Genomic DNA, 26,832 nt, shown 5'->3' with positions numbered 1-26,832 from the left:
GGAGGCCAGGTGTGGACCGAGACTCTAAGGACGAGCAGGGTCGTGTTCCAAGCAAAGAGAACAACGAGTCAGAAGCCAAAGGCCTAAAGCACTCTCAGAAAAATCCTGAAATACTAAGTACTTGCCTCTAATTCAGCAGAGATCATAAAAGAATGTCCTGTAGAAGGGAGGGTATCGGGGAACCTGGGAGAGGTAGCTGGGCTTCAGGCAGGTCCCAGAGGAAAGCAGCAAAAGCAAACGTGGCTAAAATCTTCTCCCATCCACCCCACAAGGTTAATACTAATATGTTATATCGGCAAATAAAGAAACTGGCTTGGGGAATTCCCTGCCCGTCCAGTGGTTGGGACTCAGGGCTTTCACAGCAGAGGGTGTGGGTTCAGTCCGTCGTGGTGGAACTAAGGTCCCACAAGCCAAGCGGCGTGGCCAAATTTAAAAAGAAAAAAGAAAAGAAAAAAAGAGACTGGCTCGGATTGGAACTGGACCAAGATCGAGATGACACAGCTGGTAATAAGCCAGGACAGTCACCACAGAGTTCAAACTCACTTACTAAGCCCCACCTCAGACACAGTGTCCTTCCATCAGGGCTGAGAATCCAGCTTCCTCAGCCTCTGCAGAGCCCAAGGGCACAGGGAGCCACCAGGCCCCTCGGAGCCCTGGGCCCACTCTTCCTCCCAACCCACTACAAAAGCACTACAATCAGCTTATCGTCTAAGCTAGCTAAGACGGTGAAGGTCTGGGTCATCTGGGGGCCTGCCAGCCTCTCCACCTGACCCAGGACTTCCCTGGCGCCCGGCCGCTCAGGGGCCCCCCTTGCCTCGGCTTCCTATTCAGCTGGCTCTTTCTGCTGGAGCTAAGCGCGTTCGCTGGCTAGACTAGCACACACCTTCAAGAGACCCCTTTAGGTACTGTCTCTCCAGTCCCAAGACTGTCAACATTCCCCCAGGTCCCACCACCAGCTGGGACCAGGCAACCCAGACGCCCACCCACCTAGCCTGCCAGCTGCCACCTCCAGGAGGACATACTCTCCCTGTAGCTTTCACAGCCATCATTCTCATGTACATATCACAGGTCAGGGGTTATCTTAGGAGGATACCCGCTCAAGTGGGGATAATAATAGTAATAGGTTTTCACTAATCATTACTCTTGGTAAAAGTCTAGCAAATACTAACAAGTTTATCAGCATTACTCTGTCCACAGTTCCTGCCCATACTCCACGGCAGGGGGGAGGGGCACATTTTAAGGAAGATGACCTTAGCTCCATTGGAGTGATCATATTATTTATCATCCAACCTAAGATACTCCTAGGAGTGAAACGGGGTGCTGTTAATAATTACACTGCGATAAGTGATGTAAACCAGGACCGTCCTGAGAAAACCAAGAGTTGAGCCACCTGATACAGGCGAAAAGAAAAATTTTTTTAAAAAACAGACTTAAGGCAGATTGGTTCAAGATGGCAGAGTAGAAGGATGTGTGCTCACTCCCTCTTGCAAGAGCACTGGATCACAACTAACTGCTGGACAATCATCGACAGGAAGACACTGGAACTCACCAAAAAAGATACCCCACATCGAAAGACAAAGGAGAAGCTACAATGAGACGGTAGGAGGGGCGCAATCACAATAAAATCAAATCACAAACTGAGGAACCATTATAACACAGAAGTCCACCCACTGGAGTGAAGGTTCTGAGCCCTAGGTCAGGATTTCCAACCTGGGGCTCCGGCAACGGGAGGAGGAATTCCTAGAGAATCAGACTTTGAAGGCTAGCGGGATTTGATTGCAGGACTTCGACAGGTCTGGGGGAAAGAGACTCCACTCTTGGAGGGCACACACAAAGTCGTGTGTGCATCAGGACAAAGGGGAAGGAGCAGCGACCCCACAGGAGACGGGACCAGACCTACTTGCTAGTGCTGGAGGGTCTCCTGCAGAGGCGGGGGGCAGCTGTGGCTCATCATGTGGACAAGGACACTGGCAGCAGAAGTTCTGGGAAGCACTCCTAGTTGTGAGCCCTGCTGGAGTCCGCCACTAGCCCCACCAAAGGGCCTGTAGGCTCCAGTGCTGGGTCACCTCAGGCCAAACAACCAACAGGGAGGGAACCCAGCCCTACCCATCAGCAGACAAGCATATTAAAGTTTTCCTGAGCTCTGCCCACCAGACCAGCACCCAGCTCTACCCACCACCAGTCCCTCCCATCAGGAAGCTTGCACAAGACTCTTAGATGGCCTCATCCACCAGGGCAGACAGCAGAAGCTAGAAGAACTACAACCCTGCAGCCTGTGGAATGAAAACCACATTCACAGAAATATAGACAAAATGGAAAGGCAGAGGACTATGTTCCAGATGAAGGAACAAGATAAAACTCCAGAAAAACAACTAAATGAAGTGGAGATAGGCAACCTTCCAGAGAAAGAATTCAGAATAATGATAGTGAAGATGATCCAGGACCTCAGAAAAAGAATGGAGGCAAAGATCGAGAAGATGCAAGAAATGTTTAACAAAGACCTCGAAGAATTAAAGAACAAACTAACAGGGATGAACAATACAATAACTGAAATGAAAAATACACTAGAAGGAATCAGTAGCAGGATAACTGAGGCAGGAGAACAGATAAGTGACCTGGAAGACAGAATGGTGGAATTCACTGCCACAGAACAGAATAAAGAAGAAAGAATGAAAAGAAATGAATGCAGCCTAAGAGACCTCTGGGACAACATTAAACACAACAACATTCGCATTATAGAGGTCCCAGAAGGAGAAAACAGAAAGGATCCAAGAAAATATTTGAAGATGTTATAGTGGAAAACTTCCCTAACATGGGAAAGGAAATAGCCACCCAAGTCCAGGAAGCACAGACACTCCCAGGCAGGATAAACCCAAGGAGAAACACGCTGAGACACACAGTAATCAAACTGACAAAAATTAAAGACAAAGAAAAATTATTAAAAGCAACAAGGGAAAAATGACAAATAACATACAAGGAAACTCCCTTAAGGTTAACAGCTGATTTCTCAGCAGAAACTCTACAAGCCAGAAGGGAGTGGCATGATATAGCTGAAGTGATGAAAGGGAAGAACCTACAACCAAGATTACTCTAGCTGACAAGGATCTCATTCAGATTCAACAGAGAAATCAAAAGCTTTACAGACAAGCAAAAGCTAACAGAATTCAGTACCACCAAACCAGCTCTACAACAAATGCTAAAGGAACTTCTCTAAGTGGGAAACACAAGAGAAGAAAAGAACTTGCAAAAACAACCCCAAAACAATTAAGAAAATGGTAATATGAACAAACATATCAATAATTACCTTACATGTGAATAGATTAAATGCTCCAACCAAAAGGCACAGGCTCACTGAATGGATACAAAAACAAGACCCGTATATATGCTCTCTACAAGAGACCCACTTCAGATCTAGGGACACATACAGACTGAAAGTGAGGGGATGGAAAAAGATATTCCATGCAAATGGAAAACAAAAGAAAGCTGATCTAGCAATACTCATTTCAGATTAAATAGACTTTAAACTAAAGAATGTTACAAGAAACAAGGAAGGACACTACATAATGATCAAGGAATCAATTCTAGAAGAAGATATAACAATTATAAATATATATGCACCCAACATACGAGCACCTCAATACATAAGGCAACTGCTAACAGCTATAGAAGAGGAAATCGACAGTAACACAATAATACTGGGGGACTTTAACACTTCACTTACACCAATGGACAGATCATCCAAAATGAAAATAAATAAGGAAACAGAAGCTTTAAATGACACAACAGACCAGATAGATTTAATTGATATTTATAGGACATTCCATCCAAACACAGCAGGTTACACTTTCATCTCAAGTGCACATGGAACATTCTCCAGGATAGATCACATCTTGGGTCACAAATCAAGCCTCAGTAAATTTAAGAAAACTGAAATCATATCAAGCATCTCTTCTGACCACAACGCCTCGAGATTAGAAAAAAATTACAAGGAAAAAAAGTAAAAAACACATGGAGGCTAAACAATACGTCACTAAATAACCAAGAGATCACTGAAGAAATCAAAGAGGAAATCAAAAAATACCTAGAGACAAATGACAATGAAAACACGACGATCCAAAACCCATGGTGTGCAGCAAAAGCAGTTCTAAGAGGGAAGTTTATATCGATACAAGCCTACCTCAAGAAACAAGAAAAATCTCAAATAAACAATCTAACCTTACACCTAAAGGAACTAAAGAAAGAAGAACTAACAAAACCCAAAGTTAGCAGAAGGAAAGAATCATAAAGATCAGAGCAGAAATAAATGAAAAAGAAATGAAGGAAATGATTGTAAAGATCAATAAAACTAAAAGCTGACTCTTTGAGAAGAGTCAAATTGATAAACCTTTCGCCAACCTCAAAGAAAAAGGAGAGGACTCAAATCAATAAAATTAGAAATGAAAAAGGAGAAGTTACAATTAGACACCACAGAAATACAAAGCATCCTAAGAGACTACCACAAGCAACTCTATGCCAATAAAATGGACAACCTGGAAGAAATGGGCAAATTCTTAGAAAGGTATAACCTTCCAAGACTGAACCAGAAAGATAGAAAATATGAACAGACCAATCAAAAGTAATGAAACTGAAACTGTGATTAAACATCTTCCAACAAACAAAAGTCCAGGACCAGATGGCTTCACAAGTGAATTCTATCAAACATTTAGAGAAGAGTTAACACCCATCCTTCTCCAACTCTTCCAAAAAATTGCAGAGGAAGGAACACTCCCAAACTCATTCTATGAGGCCACCATCACCCTGATACCAAAACCAGACAAAGATACTATTAAAAAGAAAATTAGAGGCCAATATCACTGATGAACATAGATGCAAAAATCGTAAACCAAATACTAGCAAACAGAATCCAACAACACATTAAAAGAATCATACACCATGATCAAGTGAGATTTATCCCAGGGATGGAAGGATTCTTCAATACACACAAATCAATCAATGTGATACACCATATTAAAATGAAGAAGAAAAACCATATGATCATCTCAATAGATTCAGAAAAAGCTTTCGACAAACTTCAACACGCATTTATGATAAAAACTCTCCAGAAAGTGGGCATAGAGGGAACCTACTTCAACATAATAAAGGCCATATATGACAAACACACAACCAACATCATTCTCAATGGTGGAAAGCTGAAAGCATTTCCTCTAAGATCAGAAAGAAGACAAGGATGTCCATTCTCACCACTATTATTCAACACAGTTCTGAAAGTCCTAGCCACGACAATCAGAGAAGAAAAAGAAGTAAAAGGAATACAACTTGGAAAAGAAGTAAAACTGTCACTGTTTGCAGATGACATGGTACTATACATAGAGAATCCTAAAGATGCCACCAGAAAACTACCAGAGTTAATCAATGAATTTGGTAAAGTTGCAGGATACAAAATTAATGCACAGAAATCTCTTGCATTCCTATACACTAATGATGAAAAATCTGAAAGAGAAATTAAGGAAACATTCCCATTTACCACTGCAACAAAAAGAATAAAATAGCTAGGAATACACCTACCTAAAGAGACAAAAGACCTGTATGCAGAAAACTATAAGACACTGATGAAAGAAATTAAAGATGATACCAACAGATGGAAAGATATACCATGCTCTTGGATTGGAAGAATCAACATTGTGAAAATGACTATACTACCGAAAGCAATCTACAGATTCAATGCAATCCCTATCAAACTACCACTGGCATTTTTTACAGAACTAGAACAAAAAATCTTAAAATTTGTATGGAGACACAAAAGACCCTGAGAATAGCCAAAGCAGTCTTGAGGGAAAAAAACGGAGCTGGAGGAATCAGACTCCCTGACTTCAGTCTATACTACCAAGATACAGCAATCAAGACAATATGGTCCTAGCAGAAAAACAGAAACATAGATCAATGGAACAAGATAGAAAGCTCAGACGAAACTCACGCACCTATGGTCAACTAATCTATGACAAAGGAGGCAAGAATATACAATGGAGAAAACACAGTCTTTTCAATAAGTGGTGCTGGGAAAACTGGACAGCTACATGCAAAAGAATGAAATTCGAACACTCCCTAACACCATACACAAAAATAAACTCAAAATGGATTAAAGACCTAAATGTAAGACTGGACACTATAAAACTCTTAGAGGGAAACATAGGAAGAACGTCCTTTGACATAAATCACAGCAAGATCTTTTTTGACCCACCTCACAGAGTAATGGAAATAAAAACAAAAATAAACAAACAGGACCTAATGAAACTTAAAGACTTTTGCACAGCAAAGGAAACCATAAACAAGATGAAAAGACAACCCTCAGAATGGGAGAAAATATTTGCAAACTAATCAACGGACAAAGGATTAATCTCCAAAATATATAAACAGCTCAGGCAGCTCAATATTGAAAAAACAAACTACCCAATCCAAAAATGGGCAGAAGACATAAACAGACATTTCTCCAAAGAAGCCATACAGATGGCCAAGAGGCACATGAAAAGCTGCTCAACATCTCTAATTATTAGAGAAATGCAAACTAAAACTAGAATGAGGTATCACCTCACACCAGTCAGAATGGCCATCATCAGGAAACCTACAAACAGCAAATGCTGGAGAGGGTGTGGAGAAAAGGGAACCCTCCTGCACTGTTTTTGGGAATGTAAACTGATACAGCCACTATGGAGAACAGTACGGAGGTTCCTTAAAAAACTAAAAATAGAATTACCATATGACCCAGCAATCCCACTACTGGGCATATACCCTGAGAAAACCATAATTCAAAAAGACACATGCACCCCAATGTTCATTGCAGCACTATTTACAATAGCCAGGTCATGGAAGTAACCTAAATGCCCACCAACAGATGAATGGATAAAGAAGATGTGGTACATATATACAATGGAATATTACTCAGCCATAAAAAGAAACGAAATTGGGTCATTTGCAGAGATGTGGATGGATCTAGAGTCTGTCACACAGAGTGAACTAAGTCAGAAAGAGAAAAACAAATATTGTATATTAACGCATATATGTGGCATCTAGAAAAATGGTACAGATGAACTGGTTTGCAAGGCAGAACTAGAGACACGATGTAGAGAACAAACGTATGGACACCAAGAAGGGAAATGAAAGTGGGGTGGGGCAGCGGGGGTGGTAGGATGAATTGGGAGGTTGGGATTGAGATATATACACTATTATGTATAAATTAGGTAACTAATAAGAATCTGCTATATTAAATAAATAAATAAAATTCAAAAAAAATACTTAGAACAGGGCTTCCCTGGTGGCGCAGTGGTTGAGAGTCCGCCTGCCGATGCGGGGGACACGGGTTCATGCCCCGGTCCGGGAAGATCCCACATGCCGCGGAGCGGCTGGGCCCGTGAGCCATGGCCGCTGAGCCTGCGCGTCCGGAGCCTGTGCTCCGCAACGGGAGAGGCCACAACAGTGAGAGGCCCGCGTACCGCAAAAAAACAAAACAAAACAAAACAAAACAAAACAAAACTTAGAACAGCTCTACAACCTCAGGCAATCAAAAATTTTACTATTAATCTGATTTCATATCAAATCAAGGTATGTTTATTTCCCCTTTTTTGGGTGGAAAAGCAGGAGGGAGGCTGCTAGACCAAATCATTCCCTTCCAAAATAAAAAGATGCAGGAATTCCCTGGCGGTCCAGTGGTTAAGACTCTGCACTCTTACTGCCGAGGGCCTGGGTTCAATCCCTGGTCAGGGAACTAATATCCCAGAAGCTGTGTCGCCCGGCCAAAAAAATAAAATAAATAAACAAAATTTAAAACAAAAACAAAATAAAAAATGCAAGCGCAACAACACTAGGATCCTGGCCTGTCAGAACAGCAGGATATGAAGAACACAAACCCTTTTGTCTACAATCAAGCCAAATGCTGAAGTCCATCGGGAATCAGGTGACACTTCAGAAATAAAGATGGGACTCGGACATAAACACCAGACTGCTAAACCTAGCCACGAAGCCATCATTTGTAGTGCGATATGCTTTTGGAGGTGCACTTAAGGGATTTAAAAAAAAAGAATTTCTGCACAAACTGAGATAAAATGTAGTTTTCCAAGCACCACCTGGTTCTAGTCTGAGATCACAGCAGCTCCCGAAGCTCAGTGTTAAGTCTTCCTCCTCTGCCTTCCAAGGACCTCTGGCACCGGACTTGCAACATCTGAAACTGAGACAATACCAACCCCTCCCCCTTTACAAAGTTGTGTTGCTTTGGGCACAAAATTATTTAACCTCTCCGCGCCTAGGTTTCCTCAGCTGGAGGCAAAGAACGCGACTGCCAAGACTGCCCTCCGCCGGGCTTTTACAAACGTTAACCACGGTTGCGGTAGCATTGCACCTGGCATTACCGGAATTTGCTTAAGGTTGGAAAGTATTCCGCAAAGGCCCCGGGGGTCCTGGAGCGCTCAGAGTGGCTGTGCAGAGGATGCGAGGAGACACTGCCTCTTGCTTCGGAGAGCAAGGACAGCTGAGAGGGGGATGGAGGCGGGTGGGGCGAGGTCCCCTGATAACCCGCAGTCCCCACCTTCAAAGATCACCCAGCGTCACTGCACATGGATTTCCGTGGAGCTCAGTAGACGGGGCCAACTTTCTGAGGACGGAGGGGAGGGGAGCAGAGAGAAAAATAAAGCAGAGAACACCGGAGAAGGCAGGAGCAGGAGGCAGAAAGAGGCCCGACGGAGGGAGCACAGAAGCGTCCGGAAGCGTGGAGTAAGACCTCAGGCCAGCGGCGGCACTGCGTGCTTCCTGCCCCCCGGAAGGCAGGACTCAGCGGCCTCACTCAGGTCCACGGTCTCCACCACGCTCGGCGCCGCGGGTCCTTCCGCACACGGAGCGCTGCAGCGGTGCTCATGTGCACCTCTTAGGGCCTTGGAATCCTTGCCAGGAACTTAGCCTAAACATGTGAGACGGAGGAAACCGCACAGTGGCTTAAACCACAGCGGCTCTGTCTGCGTGACCCTGCGCAGCGTTTTCTTCAACCTGCCTGGGCCTCCCCTGTTCGCCTGTCACCAGCTTCTCAGAGTCATCAGACTTTCCCAGAGGGTGAGCTGGCTCAGCCGGCCTCGAGTTCACCTGCAGTCTGCAGGCTGAGTTCAATCTCTCCAACACAGCCCTCCCCCACCGCATAGACCACCTTTTGCACAACTCGCATTCAGCGGTAGCTGCTCGTTACTCACTTTGCTCTGCCCTAAATAAAACGGCCAGTTCCCAGAAATCAAAGGCAGCTAATTCCCTTTCTGTGTTTGAGTTGGCTGCTCTGTGGGATTCCTTCCTGCTGCACCTCATCCTTCCTGGAAAGGGTTTCTTAGAAAATGTGTCTCCCCCTTATAGGAATCCCTCCCCATGAAGGGGCTGGAATTTCCCTTCAAAAGACTTCAATTTACTTTCCGAGTGGCTCCTAGCAGAGATGACCAAAATGCACTCAAGAGAGGAAGGGAGGGAGGAGGGGGGGAGAAGAGGAATCCTAATTTGGCTTGCTCAAAGGGACTACTCTTTAAAATATTTGTTGAAGGAAAAACTAGGACTACATCATATTCTAAGGGGGGAGAAGAACGGATTTTGAGTTTGCCTGAGAACAACAGAGCCATCTTTTTTCGACTATTAATATCAGATACACTACGGTCTTGTATGGGGTTTTCCCCAAAGCAAAATTATTGGGGAAACTTTCATGTAGATGAAAAAGAGAAAGTTTAGAGCATGAGTCTGAGTTACCTCATAGCCCGAAAGAACAGAAGAGCTTACACTGGATAGCCTTATGCCAAAGATGTCCCCACCTCGTGCTGGGGGAACTAACAGCAACAATGAGTAATCTAATTTCTAGAGCAATAAATTATACTTGCAATGCCCAGCCTGCCTATCCAGGGGCAGAATGCACTCTCCCTTCCCAAGTACAGCACTCAAAGGGTTTATGAAGATTGGCTACATGTATGTTTGAAGGCTTAGGAATTATACCTGAATTCAACTCAAAAAAATATGTGAGGGCAGGTCTATAATAAGCAGATGGAGTAGAGGGTAAGGCTTGTGGGGTCAGAATCCTTGGTGAATCCAGTCTAACGGGACAAACTACCACAATACAAAGCAGCTCTGATCAATGACCAGTGGCACTAATTCCAACCAAGCCCTCCATGGGAAACGGGAGCTGCTCACGTGCTCAGGCTACCAAAGTACCACACACAGGGTGACTTAGACAAGAGAAATGTATTCTCTCACAGCTTTGCCAGCTAGAAGTCCAAGATCAAGGCACTGGCGCTGTTAATGAAAGAGGGAAGCTGCCAGAAGTTGACTTGGGCAGTCCTGGCCACACTGCTCTGCTGAGAAACTGCTTTCCAGAAGACTCCTGGCAGATGTAGCAACACCACCTTATAATTTTCAAAGTGCTTCCACAGACAGCAGCCCAGTTCTGAGTACAAATTACATTCCCCTTTGTTGCTTTTTTTCATATATCTTAATTTCTGTGGGACAGTTACTAACGGGTCACTTCTCCATTCATCAGAGATGGATATTATACACTGCACTACTTCCCACATTACTTCCCTGCTGCCTTGCCCTGCCTGATTGGAAGTGGGGGAGAAAAATAAGTATATGGAACTATATTCGTTCATTGTACTAAATCTAAAATCTAATTTTTAGAACACATTGTGAGTAGGTTTAATTCTGCCAGCTTCTAGAAGAGGGTACCAAAGCCCAGAGTGGTTAAGTGTTTTGCTAAGGTCACACAGCTAGTAAGATCCCAGACTAGGACCCCTGGCTCCAGTCTGATGCCCTCTCCTTATACTCAGCTTGCTCCCATCTAAGACGGAGGTGTCAGCAACTCCAAGTTAGAAAAACTCAGATTAAGACTAAAGTAATTTACAATCACTGAATAAACCTATTAAGGGCAAGATGCTCAGCTAGGCACTGAGAGATGCCAAAGACACTAGTTTCTGCCCTTGAAGAGCTAACAATATAGTTTTTTTCTTTTTTAAGTCACAAATGAATAAAGACTTAAATAACACTTGATCATTTAAAGCAATAAAAAGACATGATAGGACTTCTCTGGTGATGCAGTGGTTAAGAATCTGCCTGCCAATGCAGGGGACACGGGTTCGAACCCGGGCCCGGGGAAGATCCCACATGCCGTGGAGCAACTAAGCCCATGCGCCACAACTACTGAGCCTGTGCTCTAGAGCCCGCAAGCCACAACTACTGAGCCCATGTGCCACAACTACTGAACTCACGTGCCACAACTACTGAACCTATGTGCCACAACTACTGAAGCCCACACGCCGAGAGCCCGTGCTCCGCAACAAGAGAATCCACAACAGTGAGAGGCCCGGGCACCACAACAAACAGCAGCCCCCGCTCGCGGCAGCTAGAGAAAGCCTGCGCGCAGCAATGAAGACCCAATGCAGCCAAAAAAAAACAGGACGGACACCTTTCTATATTTACAGAGAGAGAAAAGAGTGCACACTGCCTAGTTGAAGAATCCCTTCAATAGAAGTTAAAAGAAGTAGCCAGCTGGGTTTATCATCTAATCTGAGTCACATCCTGACCATCAAAACACACCAATAAGGGTCTGCAAATAAAAGCAATTTATTGGGTAGCAATTTTACGCTCACGAGCTTTTTGCTGACAAGTGTGAGATTTCCACTCAATTACCCTTGTAGGCTCAATCAACCCAGGCATTCCTGTCTGCCCAGGGTGAGGAAATAAACACAGCGACACAGATGCCGCAGCTCACTCTCTGGAATTTGTCATCCTGACTCAACTCTGAGCTCCTCAATGTCCTGCTTTGGTAAGATGAGGACAAAACCAGGTTCAACAAGCGTTTACTACAAGGACCCAAGGACCAAGTCTATCTAAGATCCCCACACAGAGGAAGCTCTCTTCCTCCACAACACCCTGCTGAGTCCCCACGGGGATGAACAAGCCAGTTGTTCTCCCGCTTTGAGAGGAACTTAGAAAAGGGGGTGCAAGTGAGGGCAGACCAGAACCCCCAGCCACAGAAACGAAAATTTGCACAGAAGAATGTCTGACCTTTGGAAACTGTTTTTAATCAGGGGTTCTTGGTCTTCACTGTCCATCAGAAACTTGTAGGGAACCTTTTAAAAATATTGATACCTGGGTTCCATGCCCTGAGATGATGATTCAAATTGGCCTAACGGGAGGAACCAGGCATTCAAATTTTAGGGCTGCCCAGGTGATTCAATCATACTGAGGGCTGAGAAACTGCGGTACACTCAATAGCAGGAACTTAAGATAAAATTAAGAGCTAGCAAGTTTAACAGATAATACATGCCAACAATTGTTTGAAGAAGGTAATTTCCAAGTATATTCAGGAAAGGCAGCACCAAGAGCCAGCCTGCAATCATTAAGAGGAAATCATGTCAAACTAGCCTCAAGTCTTCTCTTTGTAGGGTTTCAGAACAACTACCCAGTAGATAAGAGACCTCTGAACTCCCGACCTCTCCTGATACCTGTGTCAAGTTCACCCACTGCCCACGGTGTTCATTAGCAGATTGGCCATAACCTGCAGGACAGTCCCAGGACCTGTCCCTTCTCAAGTAAAGACAACAAAAGTTTTCAAAGCACTTTCTACAGGCAACAATGAGACGCTGAACTCTGATATCAACAAAATAAATGAACTTAAAACCAGATAAAATAGAAGTTTGTATGGGGATGCACTGTGAAGTCCAATACATCTCAACTGTATGCGTTGCTGATGACGCCCAAATCTTATCTCCAGCTCAGACTTCTCTGAGCCCTTGACTCATGCATGACCTGCTCAACCTCTCCCAGGTGTACCAGGCATCTCAAACTTAACTCGGTCAAGACCAAACTCCTGGTCTTCTCCAACCCATTCCTCTTGCAGGCGTCCGCATTTCATTTAATGGTGACTCCATCCTTGCAGGTGCTCAGGCCAAATCAAGTGACTTGAAAGTCACTTCTTCTCAAGTTCCACCATCAAAGCCAACCCCCTCTCCCACAGCTCCACCTTTAAATAAACTCTTCCCTGAACCCAGCTACTCACCACTGCCACTCCTTCCATCCTGGTCAAAGCCACTATCATCTCTGGCCTGAACTACTGTGAAATCTCCTGCCAGTGTCCCCATTTCTGCCCATAACTTTCTTTAGTCGACTTCCAGTACAGCTGCCAGAAGTGATCTTACTAAATCCTGAGCAAATCATGTCACACCTCTTCTCAAAACTGTTCAGTAGACTCCGTCCACGCAGAGTGAAGCCCAAGTCCTCCAATGGCCAACAGAGTCCCCATCATCTCTTGTCTTACACTTGTCCTTTCCCCTGAATGTGCACAGCTCACTCCATCACCTCCTCCAGGTCATCTCTCTGGAGTGTGTTCTTCTCTGTGAAGCTCCCCCTGGCCCCCCTAAAACTGTCACCTCCCTTTCCCACACACACTCCTGATTCCTTTCCCCATCTTATTATTCTCTCTTCTCAGCACTCATAACCATCTAACATACTATAGGTTACTTATTCACCTTTGCTAGAGCTTAAATTACATGAAGGCAGGGACTGTTACCTCTTTTGCTCACTACTACATCCCAAACATCTAGAACAGGGCAGCAAACATTTTCTGTCAAGAGCTAGATCATAAACATTTTAGGCTTTGCAGGTCACAGTCTCTGTTGCAACTTCGCATCTGTTGCAACATTCATGCTCATGAATGAGCATAGCTGTGTTTCAATAAAACTTCATTTACAAAAGCAGAGAGTAGGCTGGATTTGACCTGTGGGTCATAGTTTGACAACACGTGGTCTAGAACATAACCTGGAACACATCAAGCACGCAAATTATTTGTTAAATTGTCTAAGTAATTAGTTAAAACACTACCTCTGATCAGATCAAACCTGTCCAGTTCCAGATGACCCATGAGAATAAAGATGTTGATACTAAAGAGCATTCAGGGGCTTCCCTGGTGGCGCAGTGGTTAAGAATCCGTCTGCCAATGCAGGGGGCACGGGTTCGAGCCCTGGTCTGGGAAGATCCCACATGCGGTGGAGCAACTAAGCCTGTGTGCCACAACTACTGAGCCTGCGCTCTGGAGCCCATGAGTCACAACTACTGAGCCCACGTGCCACAACTAGTGAAGCCCGCACACCTAGAGCCCATGCCCCACAACAAGAGACGCCACCACAATGAGAAGCCCGCGCACCACAACAAAGAGCAGCCGCCCCGCTCGCCGCAACCAGAGAAAGCCCGCGCGCAGCAACGAAGACCCAGTGCAGCCAAAGATAGATAAATAAATAAATTTATTTTTAAAAGAAACCTTACTAAAGAGCATTCAGTTCAACCAGATGGAAGAGGGCCTGAAAACCTTGCCACTTAAAAAGGCAGCATGGAAAAAAAAAAAATTTTAAGGGGCTTCCCTGGTGGCGCAGTGGTTGAGAGTCCACCTGCCGATGCAGGGGACGCAGGTTCGTGCCCCAGTCCAGGAAGATCCCACATGCCGCGGAGCAGCTGGGCCCGTGAGCCATGGCCGCTGAGCCTGCGCGTCCGGAGCCTGTGCTCCGCAACGGAAGAGGCCACAACAGTGAGAGGCCCGCGTACCACAAAAAAAAAGGCAGCATGGGGGCTTCCCTGGTGGCACAGTGGTTAAGAATGCGCCTGCCAATGCAGGAGACATGGGTTCGAGCCCTGGTCCGGGAAGATTCCACATACTGCGGATCACCTAAGTCCATGCGCCAAAACTACTGAGCCTATGCTCTGGAGCCCACGAGCCACAACTACTAAAGCCCGTGTGCCAGAACTACTGAAGCCCGCGCGCCTAGAGCCCGTGCTCCGCAACAAGAGAAGCCACCACAATGAGAAGCCCGCACACCGCAACGAAGAGTAGCCCCCGCTCGCCACAACTAGAGAAAGCCTGCGCGCGGCAACGTAGACCCATCGCAGCCAAAAATAAATTAATTAATTTTTTAAAAAAAGGCAGCATGGAAACTGGAGACAGTTCTCTTTAAAGATTTAATGGGTCCGTAAAGCCCATCTCTGAATACCAGAAGGCCCCCATATGAAGATGGGGAGTCAAATTCCTGTGTTGACCAAAAACATAGAAGGAGACACAGAAAGAAAGAAAGAAAACTGGCTCAATAGACCACACTCTGTCATTTTAATATGAAGACACAAGAGCAGTAAATTTCCCCATTGCACAATGTCTGGAAGAGATTCCTGTGTCCAGTATGGACTAGAAGCTCTCTCCCTTCCAAACCTCTGATCTCATAACACTGCAAGGAGGGCAGACAGGAGCTGGTTTTGGGAAAAGACCAGGTGGGGACTAGCCACATGAAGAGATCAGCACAGAAGTGGCCATGAAACCAGGAAATGGAATGAGGAGTGACGTCAGAAACCACAGACGGGCTACAGACGTCGGTCAGGAGTACAGGACGAGGAGAAAGGATCAGAGAAGTCTGCAAGCCAGCAGGGATGAAATAGGGGAGGGGTGTGACCTTGAAGAACCGCAAACACCGCCAGACGGGAGAGAGGGGCATCCACACACTTCTTTCTATTCTCAGGACATACTACCTTCTGCAGAATTCTGTGTCCTGCGTGTGCCCGTCTCCTGCCTGGGATGAGTCCCCTTCTTCTCCGTCCAACCGCTCCTCAAAACCCTGCATCAATCAGTGCACACCTTCTTCATACCCTCCTGCAGCACACACCCATCTGGGAAATAGACCGTGTCAATTTACAAACGAAAACGTTAGCTTACAACTCCTAACAAGAAGGTGGCATGGCTATCTTTTAATATTTATTTACTGCTTGCTATCTGCCAGACACTGTTCTAAGTGTTTCACCAGTGTTTGGTTCATTTAATGCTCTCCACAACCCTGTGAGGTGCGTAGGATGGTCAGGTAAGTTGCAGAGGTCAGATCTGTACCCAGGCAATCTGGCTTCAGATGGGGCATTGCTCCACTGTACCCGACCTGGATGAGGACTCAGTGTTGTATAAATGAGCCTCTGGCAATGGTGCTGGGAAAACAACATGGGCATCGGCCTGCTATCCCGCATCTATTCCCACAGCCCCGGTAACACAACGGCTCACTCAGCGGCAGCTGCCTTTCACCAGGCAGGACCCCAGGCCTGGCTCTGATGGCCCTGCAAAGGCAGGACAGCTATAAGATCGGCCTCAACTCATCAGACAAGTCCAGCTGTGTAAGAAATGATGAAAGATGAGGCTCAGAAAGGAGATTCTGAAGGATCCTTGAAGGCCATGCTAAAGAATTACTCTTGAGAGCAGGAGGAAGGAGAGATTTTTAAGCAGGGGGACGGCATGGATTTGTTTTAGGGGAAAGGATGGTAGCAGGAAGACCCGTTGGGAAGACGTGAAGCCAAGACTGTTAGGTGAGGACGGAACAGGGGCGGGGAGGGACACAAGTTCCAGGAGGGTGGCATCTTTGTGGTCCCCTTTCCTGTGAATTCCACACATCCACACTCAGGAAACAGTTGCTGAATGAATGAATTACTCCAAAGGCATGTCTAAAGTTGAATCAACAGGATCTGATGTCAGCAGATGAGGCTGAAGAAGTCGAGGGGAACTGACAGGTTGATGCCTTCAGAACTGGAGGAATAAGGATGCCAACGACCCACTCAACAATTCGGGCAGCAGCATAACAAACAGAACGTAGGAAAACATGCTCCAGATGCATGCCTATGTAAAGAGCATATTCAGTCACTAACATAAGTTTTAACTGTCAGCATATTCATTTATTATTCACCCAACCTGTGGGAGCTAAAGCCAGGCAGACAGGACAGTGAGTACTGCCAGCCTCCTGGGTGTGCTGAGGATGTGGGTGGAGTCCCAGCTGGGGCCTTCAGACCTCCCAGCTATGAGGCTCCTCTCTGGACCTAGATTTCCTCATTCACAGGATGCCTGCCGCACTGACTCATAGGAATGTCTGAGGGTTAAATGAGACACTAAAAACAGGGACTGCCCTAGTGGCACAGTGGTTAAGAATCCACCTGCCAATGCAGGGGACGCAGGTTCGATCCCTGGTCCGGGAAGATGCCACGTGCCACGGTGCAACTAAGCCCGTGCGCCACAGCTACTGAGCCTGCGCCACAGCTACTGAAGTTCATGTGCCTAGAGCCCAGGCTCTGCAATAAGAGAAGCCACCGCAATGAGAAGCCCACACACTGAAAGGAAGAGCAGCCCCCGCTCGCCGCAACTAGAGAAAGCCAGCGGGCAGCGACAAGACCCAACGCAGCCAAAAATAAATAAATAAAATTTTGAACAAAGTAAAAACAATGAGTAAGATTCTGAGCCCAGAGGAAGCATTCAATAGGTGTTAGTGGTTATGTGTATTGTTATCTAAATGGTTCCATCTCTGAGGACTGATTGCATGTAAGTGCTGTGAATAAACTTAAAACGCAGGTCCCTTCCACACCTACCAGAATCTGAATACCTTGAGGCAGGGAGGGAAAGAGCCCTGCATCTGCATTTTTAACAGCACATCAGAAAATACTGCTGAAAATGGGAAAACATGAGTTAACATCTGAAGGAAGTATTCAGTTTACCCCCTGCCATTTTCAGTTATCCCTAGGTATTTACCTAACATAAAGAGATCTTTAAAGGAATAATCTTTGAACGGACGGACCTAAAAGCTACCTTCCTGTCTTCAGGCATCCCCTGGCCCCAACAAGCTGAGGCCAGAACTCTGGGCTGGGTCAGTTGCATGAGGATTATCTCCAGCCTCCCAATTTTAAGCCAGGGGAGGCTGAGATTCACTTGCACGTAGCTACATAGAACTGCAGGGCCGAAGATAAGACCTGAGTCCATCCAAACCTAAGTCCAGACCTTCCCACTGCATTACAGGTATTCACCTTCATTTTATCCATGGTGGACACAGAAACACAGAAAACTCTTACAAGGGCTTATCTCACACAAAGAGGAAACCCATGGAAACAGCCTCATAGTAAGAGGGACAGGGTTCCCTGGATCCATCAAAAAGTTACAGGCAAGATTTAGGATGAAGGTGTTCCACACCCCACATAGCAGACATAGCCTGGGAGACAGACAGGGAAGGGTAAAAAAATTAACAAACAGAAACCTCAATTAAACAGTTGGGAGACCAGGAGGGGGAGCTCTCACGCCTGCAAAAGTATCAGAGCCCAAAGGCAAGCAGACAGACTCCTCTTCTTTCCTGCCAAGGACTCAGCCAATGAAAAGCCATGGGGCTTCCTGGTGGTACAGTGGTTAAGAATCCGCCTGCCAACACAGGGGACACAGGTTCGAGCCCTGGTCCAGGAAGATCCCACATGCCACGGAGCAACTAAGCCCGTGTGCCACAACTACTGAACCTGTGCTCTAGAGCCCACGAGCCACAACTACTGAGCCCACGTGCTGCAACCACTGAAGCCCACGCGCCTAGAGCCCATGCTCCGCAACAAGGGAAGCCACCGCAATGAGAAGCCCGCACGCCGCAATGAAGAGTAGCCCCCGCTCGCCGCAACTAGAGAAAGCCCGCGCACAGCAACAAAGACCCAACGCAGCCAAAAGAAATAAATTTATTTTTTTTAAAAAGGAGAAAGAAAAGCCATGGACTCTGCTTACGACAACAGCCCTCGCAACTCTTTTCCCCTCTATAAGAGTTCTCCTTCCCCTGCCCTTTGGAGACGTACACATGGCTCGCCATGGCTGCAGACCCTGAATTGCAACTCTCTGCTGATCCCAAATAAACCCATATTTGCTGGAGAATATCTGACAGTCTGTTTCAGATCAACAAAGGGAAGGGAGTCAACACATTGGGGGACCCCTGGAAGACTCAGAAAGGCAAATTATTCACGTGACACATCTGAATGGACACTAGTTGATACCTCTCAGGCTGAGCAGATGAGGACTATAGAGACCCCCAAAATCAAGAATATACTATAGGAAGGAAACTTAAATTTGTTACACTGTGCATTTCACTGTAAGGACTTAGCAGTAAATTTTAATACACCTTTAGGGTGTTCTTCATCTTCCACGGTGCTGGAGTTATTGTATAAAATTGCCAGAACTAATCAAACTAGACACCTAAGAAAGGGGAACAAACCAAAGCCGGAGAAAGAGCCCTGGGAAGCTCACGCAGCCTGCATCTACAGCATTTGGAGAAAATGGTGCAAAGAATCCTAGTTTGGAATTATACATTTCTGTGCATTCACGATCAGTATTTACTGAGGGCCTGACAGGACCAACCTCCCTAAACATCTCAGCACTCAGCCAGTTCACATCCCCCCCTCATGTCATCAGCTTCTCTGACAAGAGTCTCCAGAGTCTGTCTGGACACCAGGGGCAGTTTCCACCACAGCACTCCCTTTGCAAGGTGACAGTTCACCAGCTGAGACGTGGTCAGCGTCGGCGGGGGGGAGCTACAATTTAACCACTCCCTGATGGGCCAAGTGCATCTGGCCAAAGACCCTACTCAACCCTCATCTCTGGGGACAGGTCCCACACTAACCCCCAAACTGCTGGCCTCTGGGACGAGGGTGGGAGAGAAGTGCAGAGCACACCCCAGAGGCCTGCTGTGCAGGACAGTGGGAACATGACCAGGAAGAGTCTCAGCAGACTGGACACGGTTCATAATTTATGCCACTTATTTCCAATAATGGGGATGAGCAAGAATTATTCAATAAACCATGATAGGAAGATGGGCTGTTTCAGAAAAAATGGGGCCTATCTTATATCTAACACTAAGAGAAATTCTAGCTGGCTTTATGGTTAGAAATGAAACAAGAAGTAACGTAAAATGCTTACAGAGATTTAGATGATGCTGGGATTTAGAAAAGGTATTACAAAAGCAACAGGAGAAACCAAAAAGAAAAGCTTGATATACTTAATGATATATAATTTAAAACCTCTAAGCTAAATTAAGAGAAATGAAAATCTGGAAAATTATAAGCACTATTACAAGTTATTTCAAAAATATAAATACCTCATAGGAAAAAATCTATTAATACACAATTCAAAAAAGTACAAATAAATGGTCAATAGACACCAAAAAAAGGTTCCATTTCTGCAAATCAAATAAATTCAAATTAAAACTGTTTGATACTGGGGGACTTCCCTGGCGGTCCAGTGGTTAACACTCCGCGCTTCCAATGCAGGGGGCCCGGGTTCCATCACTGGTCCAGGAACTAAGATCCCGCATGCCTCGTGGCGCAGCCCAAAAAAAACAAAACAAACAACAAAAAAAAAAACGAGTTTGATATTATTTTTAACTTTAGACCTAGAAAAATGTAATTCACGTACTCAAAGCTGACAATGAAATGAGCTCACAAACAGCTATTAAGAGGGCAAATTGGCCCAAACCTGATGGAAAACAATGTAGCCTTTCACTGGTTATTTTACTTCTGAGAATATAGAAAAAGGAAAGATGCACCAAAATACAAGGTCGTGGATACACATCACATCATAATTAGCAATATAACTGTGCTGGACGAAAGACTGCATAAACTGCAATTAAATACCATGTTTTAATACCATGCTTACTTAATGCCGTAAGTAAATGTTAACCATAGAAAATTAAGAAGGGTTCAGGATTCAAAACGATTTCCTTTTATAGAAAAGACGAATGTGGGCACGAGGTGTGCATAAAGATTTCTAGGGGAAAGACTAAGAAACGACCAAATATCAGCAAGTGTGCTTGGCTAACAGAAACACACCCTTATTCTTTTCGTCTTGCTCTATAGTTTTAAATTTCTTACAGAAATAGAAAAATATATATTCTTTCCTAAAATCCACAAAAATTATCAATAGCCATAGTGTATGACTCCTTAGATCCTATGTGCGCAGCCTGTGCTGTGGAAACACTAAACCCCAGATGAAATTTAAGAAGCACATACCCAATGAGAAGATGAAAACTTGACTTCTCTCTACAAGGTGGGCCTTCTCTCTGGGCGGAACTTCCTGGCTGGGCTCATTTCAGCTTTCCCGTGACAGCCAAGTTGGGGACACAAGGAAATCACTAAGGTACCTCAGACTTTGAATACAGGATGGCAATCATGGTCAACAACTAACTTCGCCAAGTCTGGACCCCGCCCCCCTTCTTTCTTATTTTGGCCGCGTGGCATACGGGATCTTAGTTCCTGGACCAGGGATCAAACCCGTGCCCCTTGCAGTGGAAAAGCGGGGTCTTAACCACTGGACCTCCAGGGAAGTCCTGGACCCCTTTTTAAAAGTTAATACTTAAGTAACAATGCCAGTGGGAGAAGTGACTTAAAGCTGTAGCCAGCATCAAACCTTCCATCAGAATCACCTGGGGTGCTTACGCAAGAGGGAAGAGATACGGGAACATATGTATGTGTATAACTGATTCACTTTGTTATAAAGCAGAAACTAACACACCATTGTAAAGCAATTATACTCCAATAAAGATGTTAAAAAAAAAAGAATCACCTGGAGTGCTTGTTTAAACCCCATCCCAAGAGTTTCTAATTTTACAGAACTGGCCTAGAATGAGTGCAGGGGAATCTGCATTTCTAACAAATGCCCAGGCGATGAGGATGCTGAGAACCATACTCTGAGAACAGCCGCCCCTTAGCTTGGTTATAGAGATGTATCACATACCATGACCTCCAACAGCTGCTAAGAACTTCCCTTGAGAAACTCCTGCCGACAAGAACAAAGATGTGTTTGCAATCGCCTTCTCTGTGCGTTTACCAACGAGTATACAAACAGAAGCAGCTCAGAACTGCAGTTACATACACAGGGAACACAGGCTCAGAAGCCAGACTGCCTGGTTAACGGCCCCCCTCCACCACTTACTAGCTGTGTGATAGTAGACAACTTATTCAAACTCTCTGCTTCGGTGCCTTCAGCTGTAAAATAAGAGATAATAGGTCCTTGCCCTGCAGCAGGAAAACTGGAAAGGGGTGCCTACCAAAATCAATGAGAAGTCCTCACCTTCCCATTTCCATTCGCATACATTTTCAAAGTCCACCAACAGAATGGGCTTGGAGATTTCCTTGCCCTGCCTGAAGTTACTGTAACCACACCCATGTTTCTTCTTCTAGGACCCTCTTGATCCTGAAAGGCCACCAAATGTCCAAGAGACGTAGCTACACAAACTGAAAACACCACCATCAAAACAAGCATAGGAGCTTCCATCCCCGGGGGATCCCCTAGGCTGTCCCACTAAAAACAGGAAATAGAATATATGGGAAAGATGAATGGGTTAGGGTCCTGAAACAAAAGATCTAACAATCAAGCAAGTGTGACTAAAGCCCAAAGGTTGAAGTTAGTAGTCCCAGCTACTAGATGGAAAACTTCAGTTAAAGAGCTTCTCTCTGAACCATTTTTCATTGGTGTTTCCTCTCAACTCAAGGACTCTTCAGTGGTTTCAAGACCATGGGACTCCTGGGCAGACCACCTGCACCAAGACCACAGAACACTTCTCTGAAGGCTAGAGACCTGGGTAAGACCCCACAGACTTCAGGGACCCCACCCCCAGAGCGGTCCTCAAAAGTGGAAGTGTAAAGATTCCCAATAGGGAAAGGGCTGGTCAAATACACACTCCAGTCGTGGCTGTGAGTCCCAGGCAAAAGCAAAACGTGTTCTCGAATAGTGTCCCCGTTCATTAAAAACAAATTAAGAGTGTTTTTTAATCCACTCGAAATTTGCCTTAACCACGTACCAGGACACTGAGAGACGCACACGGAGAGAGGGAGGGAGGGAGACAGGGTCACAGACACAGAGGGAGCCCGGAGGAGTTGGAACGCTGCTGTCACATAAGACATACGGAATATGGTGAAAGGTGGGGACATTATTGGAAGACGGCGACTGGTCCAGGGCACTAGTCACATAAAGGAAGCTGTTCATAAGCTGCTTGCTTACGAAAAAAAGAAACAAGGGTGCAGTTCAGAGGTGGAGTCGGGGGCTGGGGAGGGTGCAGTCCCTCCTCCCTCTGGCAGCCGGTTCCCAGCGGGCAGCCTAGGGTCTCAGCCTCCGCGCCTCCTGCTCCCGCCGCTCCCGGGAACTGGAAGCCGGCGCGGCGGCGAGCGGAAAGGCAGGGACACCCGGTGCCGCCGCCGCAAGGTCCCAATCGCCGGCCCTCTCCTCCGCCGCCGCGCGCAGGCGGGTACCAGGAGGCTAGTGCGGGGCGGCCCCGCCAGCAGCAAGAAGCCCAGCGGCCTGGGCGCCGGCGGAAAGCGCTTGCTCGCCGCAGCCCTCTGCCCCTGAAAGGCGCCAGGCGCCGGCCCGCGGCGGGAAGGGGTGTCACGGCTCAGGCGGGGCGCTCACCAGAACAACACGCGGGAGCAGAGGTTCGCGTCCTGCAGCGGGTTGGGCTTCACCTCCGGGTACACCGGCAGCATCTTGCGGGCCAGGACGGGCGCTGGCCGGGGTGGCGCTGCTCCGGCGTGGGCGCCGCTCCCGCTGCTCCTGGAGGCGTCGGCTGGGATGCTGGACCTCAGGCTGCCGCGCGGATCCGCGCTCCGGGAGCCAGAGAACCACTCGCTTCCGGGAGCCGAGCGCTTGTGGCCCTCCGGGTCCCCGCCTCCCAGGCCGCGCCGCCTCCCGGGGCCGCCTGGAGGAAGCCGGCAATGCGCTGCTGCCGGATCCCTGGGAGCCTAGAGCTACAGGCCGCGTGCGGGGGCGGCGGCACAAAAGGTTGGCCGCGCGGACGCAGTAGGGAGCCTGGCGAAGGTGTGAGGCAAGGCCGCCGGCGCCTTTGGATAGAGGCGGGTAGGCCGAGCGCAGGGAACACCGGGCTCCGCGCCTAGGCGGCCACGTGCTAACACCTGGCTGCAAACTCTGCCGTAGTTCTTGCTGCTAGCCCAGGCACCCACCCAGAAGGTGGAGAGGGGAGGCGCCATATCTGCCCGCCCCTGCTGCTCAGAAACGCCCCCTCGGCAGCCGCTTTCCAAACGCCGGGAGAAAGCGGGCAGAAGGCGTTAGCAGTCGGCCCTCTGGGCCCCCTGCCCTCATCCTGACCAAACTGGAGTCCTGGGGGAAGGTCTCCTACCTGCGGCCGAGCATTTGACCACGGACAACAGCAGGGCTTAGCACAGATTATGTTCGTAGAGCTGCAAGAGCTAGAGAAAACTAACACAGGGTTAGAACTCAAATGATTTTGGAAGATGACTGCATGTTGCCACTGGGGACAGGCTTTTAGCATCTCACATTGCTGCACTGTGCGAGGGACCTCTGTGAGCTTTTTGCTGCCCTCTTAGATGAGGAAAGGGGAATATGGGGAGAGAGAGACTGCCTTCAGATTTCTTTCGTCACGTGCTCAGATCCTAGTGGAAGAACAGTGACATATGTTTACAAAACACGGTTTTTCGAATTTCTGGGGACCGGATCTCACTTTTAACTCTAACAATGCCCTATTTAAGAAGGCATTATTATCCCTATTTCACAGATGAAAAAGATGAGGCTTAAGGACAGAACTTGACCAAGGTCTTAAAATCAATAAATGATGAATTCTGATTTGGACTCAAGCGAGAGTCCAGCATGGTCTGGTGGATGGACAGTGTGTGTGGAAAGTACCTAGAATGCACCTTGAGTGAATGAATGACTGTAGGACTGAATGAACAAAATCTTGGGCTCCCACTCATAAGTGTTTAGTTATTTGTGTGGCCATCTTACCAGCTCAGCAGTTTCTCATCCCTTCTACCCTAAATGAGGGAAGATCAAAGTTCTTGGTGCTTATAACAAGATCACTTTGATAATTTCCCATGTACCTTGGCTAAAATGGTGTTATTAATAATGGCTTTTAACACAAGGTTGTAAATCAACTATACTTCAATTTTTAAAAAACAACGGCTTTTAGCGCCAGTTATGCAAGATGAATAAATCTGTAACTAAGCACAACCCTGTGGGGTCCTTCTGGGCGCAAAAGCCTGTCTTTGTCCCCTCCTTTCTTATTTGCAGGATAAATAGCCTCCTAGACCTCCCTGTTGCAAAGAGCAGATTCAAATAGTTGCTAATCGTGGAAGTAAGAGACTGCAGAAACAAAGGAGGAACAATCAAACTATAGTGCAGTGATTAAAGCAGGATCCTGGTTCCTCCTCAAGGAATATACATAAAAATATCTTTGAGTTCTTCTGCTGGAAATAAAGCCCCTGCCCAGGTGGAGGACGGTAACTTCAGGCTGCGCACAGGATTACTGGAATGCCCTGTTACCTCACAACAACCAATCTGAAGAAATTCACGCACCCTGCAGCCCTCACCCCAAATTTTGCCTATAAAAATGTCTTCCCAAAACCATCTGGGAGTTTGCAGTTTCTGAGCATGAACCAACCATCTCTGCCCATGAGTCAATTTTTTCAGTTTCCATTAAACCACCATCTCTGTATTGTAATGGCACTTGTCGATCCATTTGGGTGTTTTATTGCATTTTCCTGCATTGTTTAAAATAAATACATGGAAGATGGAGAAAACAGTATGCTAATTCAATAAAGCAATTAATGCAAATATGGAGAGAGTATGAAGTAGACCAAAGGAGGCACCTCTTCAGTCTGGTTTGGATGCATATTGGAAGTAAGCTGGTTGATTTTATGTTCAATTTTGAAGGAAGGGAAAAGATTTTTTTTGAATCTGTGAAATGCCTATAGCAGCTTTATTCATAACTGCCAAAATTTGGAAGTAACCAAGACATCCTTCAGTAGGTGAATGGATAAACTGACCCATCCAGACAATGGAATATTATTCAGCACAAAAAAGAAATGAGCTACCAAACCATGAAATGACATGGAGGAAGCTTAATGCTTACTACTGAGTGAAAAAAGCCAGCCTGAAAAGGCTGCATACTGTATAATGCTAACTATATGACAAAACGCAAAACTATGGCGTCAATAAAAAATCAGTGGCTGCCAGAGGGCGGAGGGGGGAGTGAGGGATGAATTGGGGGAGCACAGAGGATTTTTGGACAATGGAAATACTCTGTATGATACCATAATGATGGAAATGTCATTATATATTTTTCCAAAACCATAGAATGCACAACACCAAGAGTGAACCCTAATGTAAACTATGGACTTTGGGTGACTAGGATGTGTAAGTGTGGATTTATCAATTGTAGCAAATGTATCACGCTGGTGGAGGAATGTTGGTAGTGGGGAGGCTATGGAGTGCGGGGACAGGGCAGATATGAGAAATCTCTGTACTTGCCCCTCAAAAAAAAAGAGAGAAAGAAGGGAAGGAAGGTAGGAAGCAGGAAAGAAAAGGGAAAAAAATCTATGAAACACTGGTAAGACACTGATGAAGACTATTTATCCAAAAGGTGAAATGTTATAATAGTGGAAATAGATTTTTTTTAAGTTATAGATTCGATTCTGTATTAATAAAATATCCCCATTGATCCCTTAGAGAATTTCAGTCTTATATAGCATCTGATAGAGATACAGCTTTCTTCAACTCAAGAAAATTAGAAGGGTAGACTTAGCTTTTCTCCTGTCAATTTTTAGAAATAATGTATAAACACTACCAAAGTTATCATAATAATCTCCTTTCCATCCCTTGCAAATTACCATCATCGGGTCCATTTTTTTCTTCATTAAAAAAGATTTTATTATATATTAAACTAAGAGAAATAGAATTTGAGGTAAGAAATAGATTTATAAAATTAATTTGTATTGCATATTGTTTAATCTGTTTTAGATACTCATAGATATATAACATTCAGGGGTTAAAAAGCTGAAGCACTCTTCCTGAACATTAAAAACTTTAGAATTTCTTTTTGGTTTTCTGAAAAGACTTCCCTTCATTCCTCTTATTTATTTCTTTTAATATTTAGATATTTATTTTAGCTGTGCCGGGTCTTAGTTACAGCAACAGGATCTTTGTTGCGGCATGCATGTGGGATCTAGTTCTCT

At 45.8% G+C, this 26,832-nt stretch overlaps 1 protein-coding gene and 1 non-coding gene across 3 annotated transcripts in view; one reads left to right on the top strand and one right to left on the bottom strand.

The window, feature by feature from the left end:
- The window catches only part of ABCC4 (ATP binding cassette subfamily C member 4), a 214,174-nt gene extending 190,699 nt beyond the window's left edge, over positions 1-23,475 (bottom strand). For both annotated transcript variants that reach the window (XM_004273657.4, XM_049701021.1), the window contains exon 1: positions 23,258-23,475. In XM_004273657.4, coding sequence (XP_004273705.2) covers positions 23,258-23,331 — 74 coding nt within the window. In that variant the 5' untranslated portion in view covers positions 23,332-23,475. The remainder of the gene's footprint in view (positions 1-23,257) is intronic.
- On the top strand, positions 7,687-7,759 carry TRNAK-CUU (transfer RNA lysine (anticodon CUU)). The gene has a single exon. It is a non-coding gene; the product is annotated as a tRNA-Lys (tRNA).
- Positions 23,476-26,832: the final 3,357 nt, after the last annotated feature.

This window comes from Orcinus orca, chromosome 18 (genome assembly GCF_937001465.1).
Source record: "Orcinus orca chromosome 18, mOrcOrc1.1, whole genome shotgun sequence".
NCBI lineage: Eukaryota > Metazoa > Chordata > Mammalia > Artiodactyla > Delphinidae > Orcinus > Orcinus orca.
This window is presented reverse-complemented; position numbering and strand designations above follow the sequence as displayed.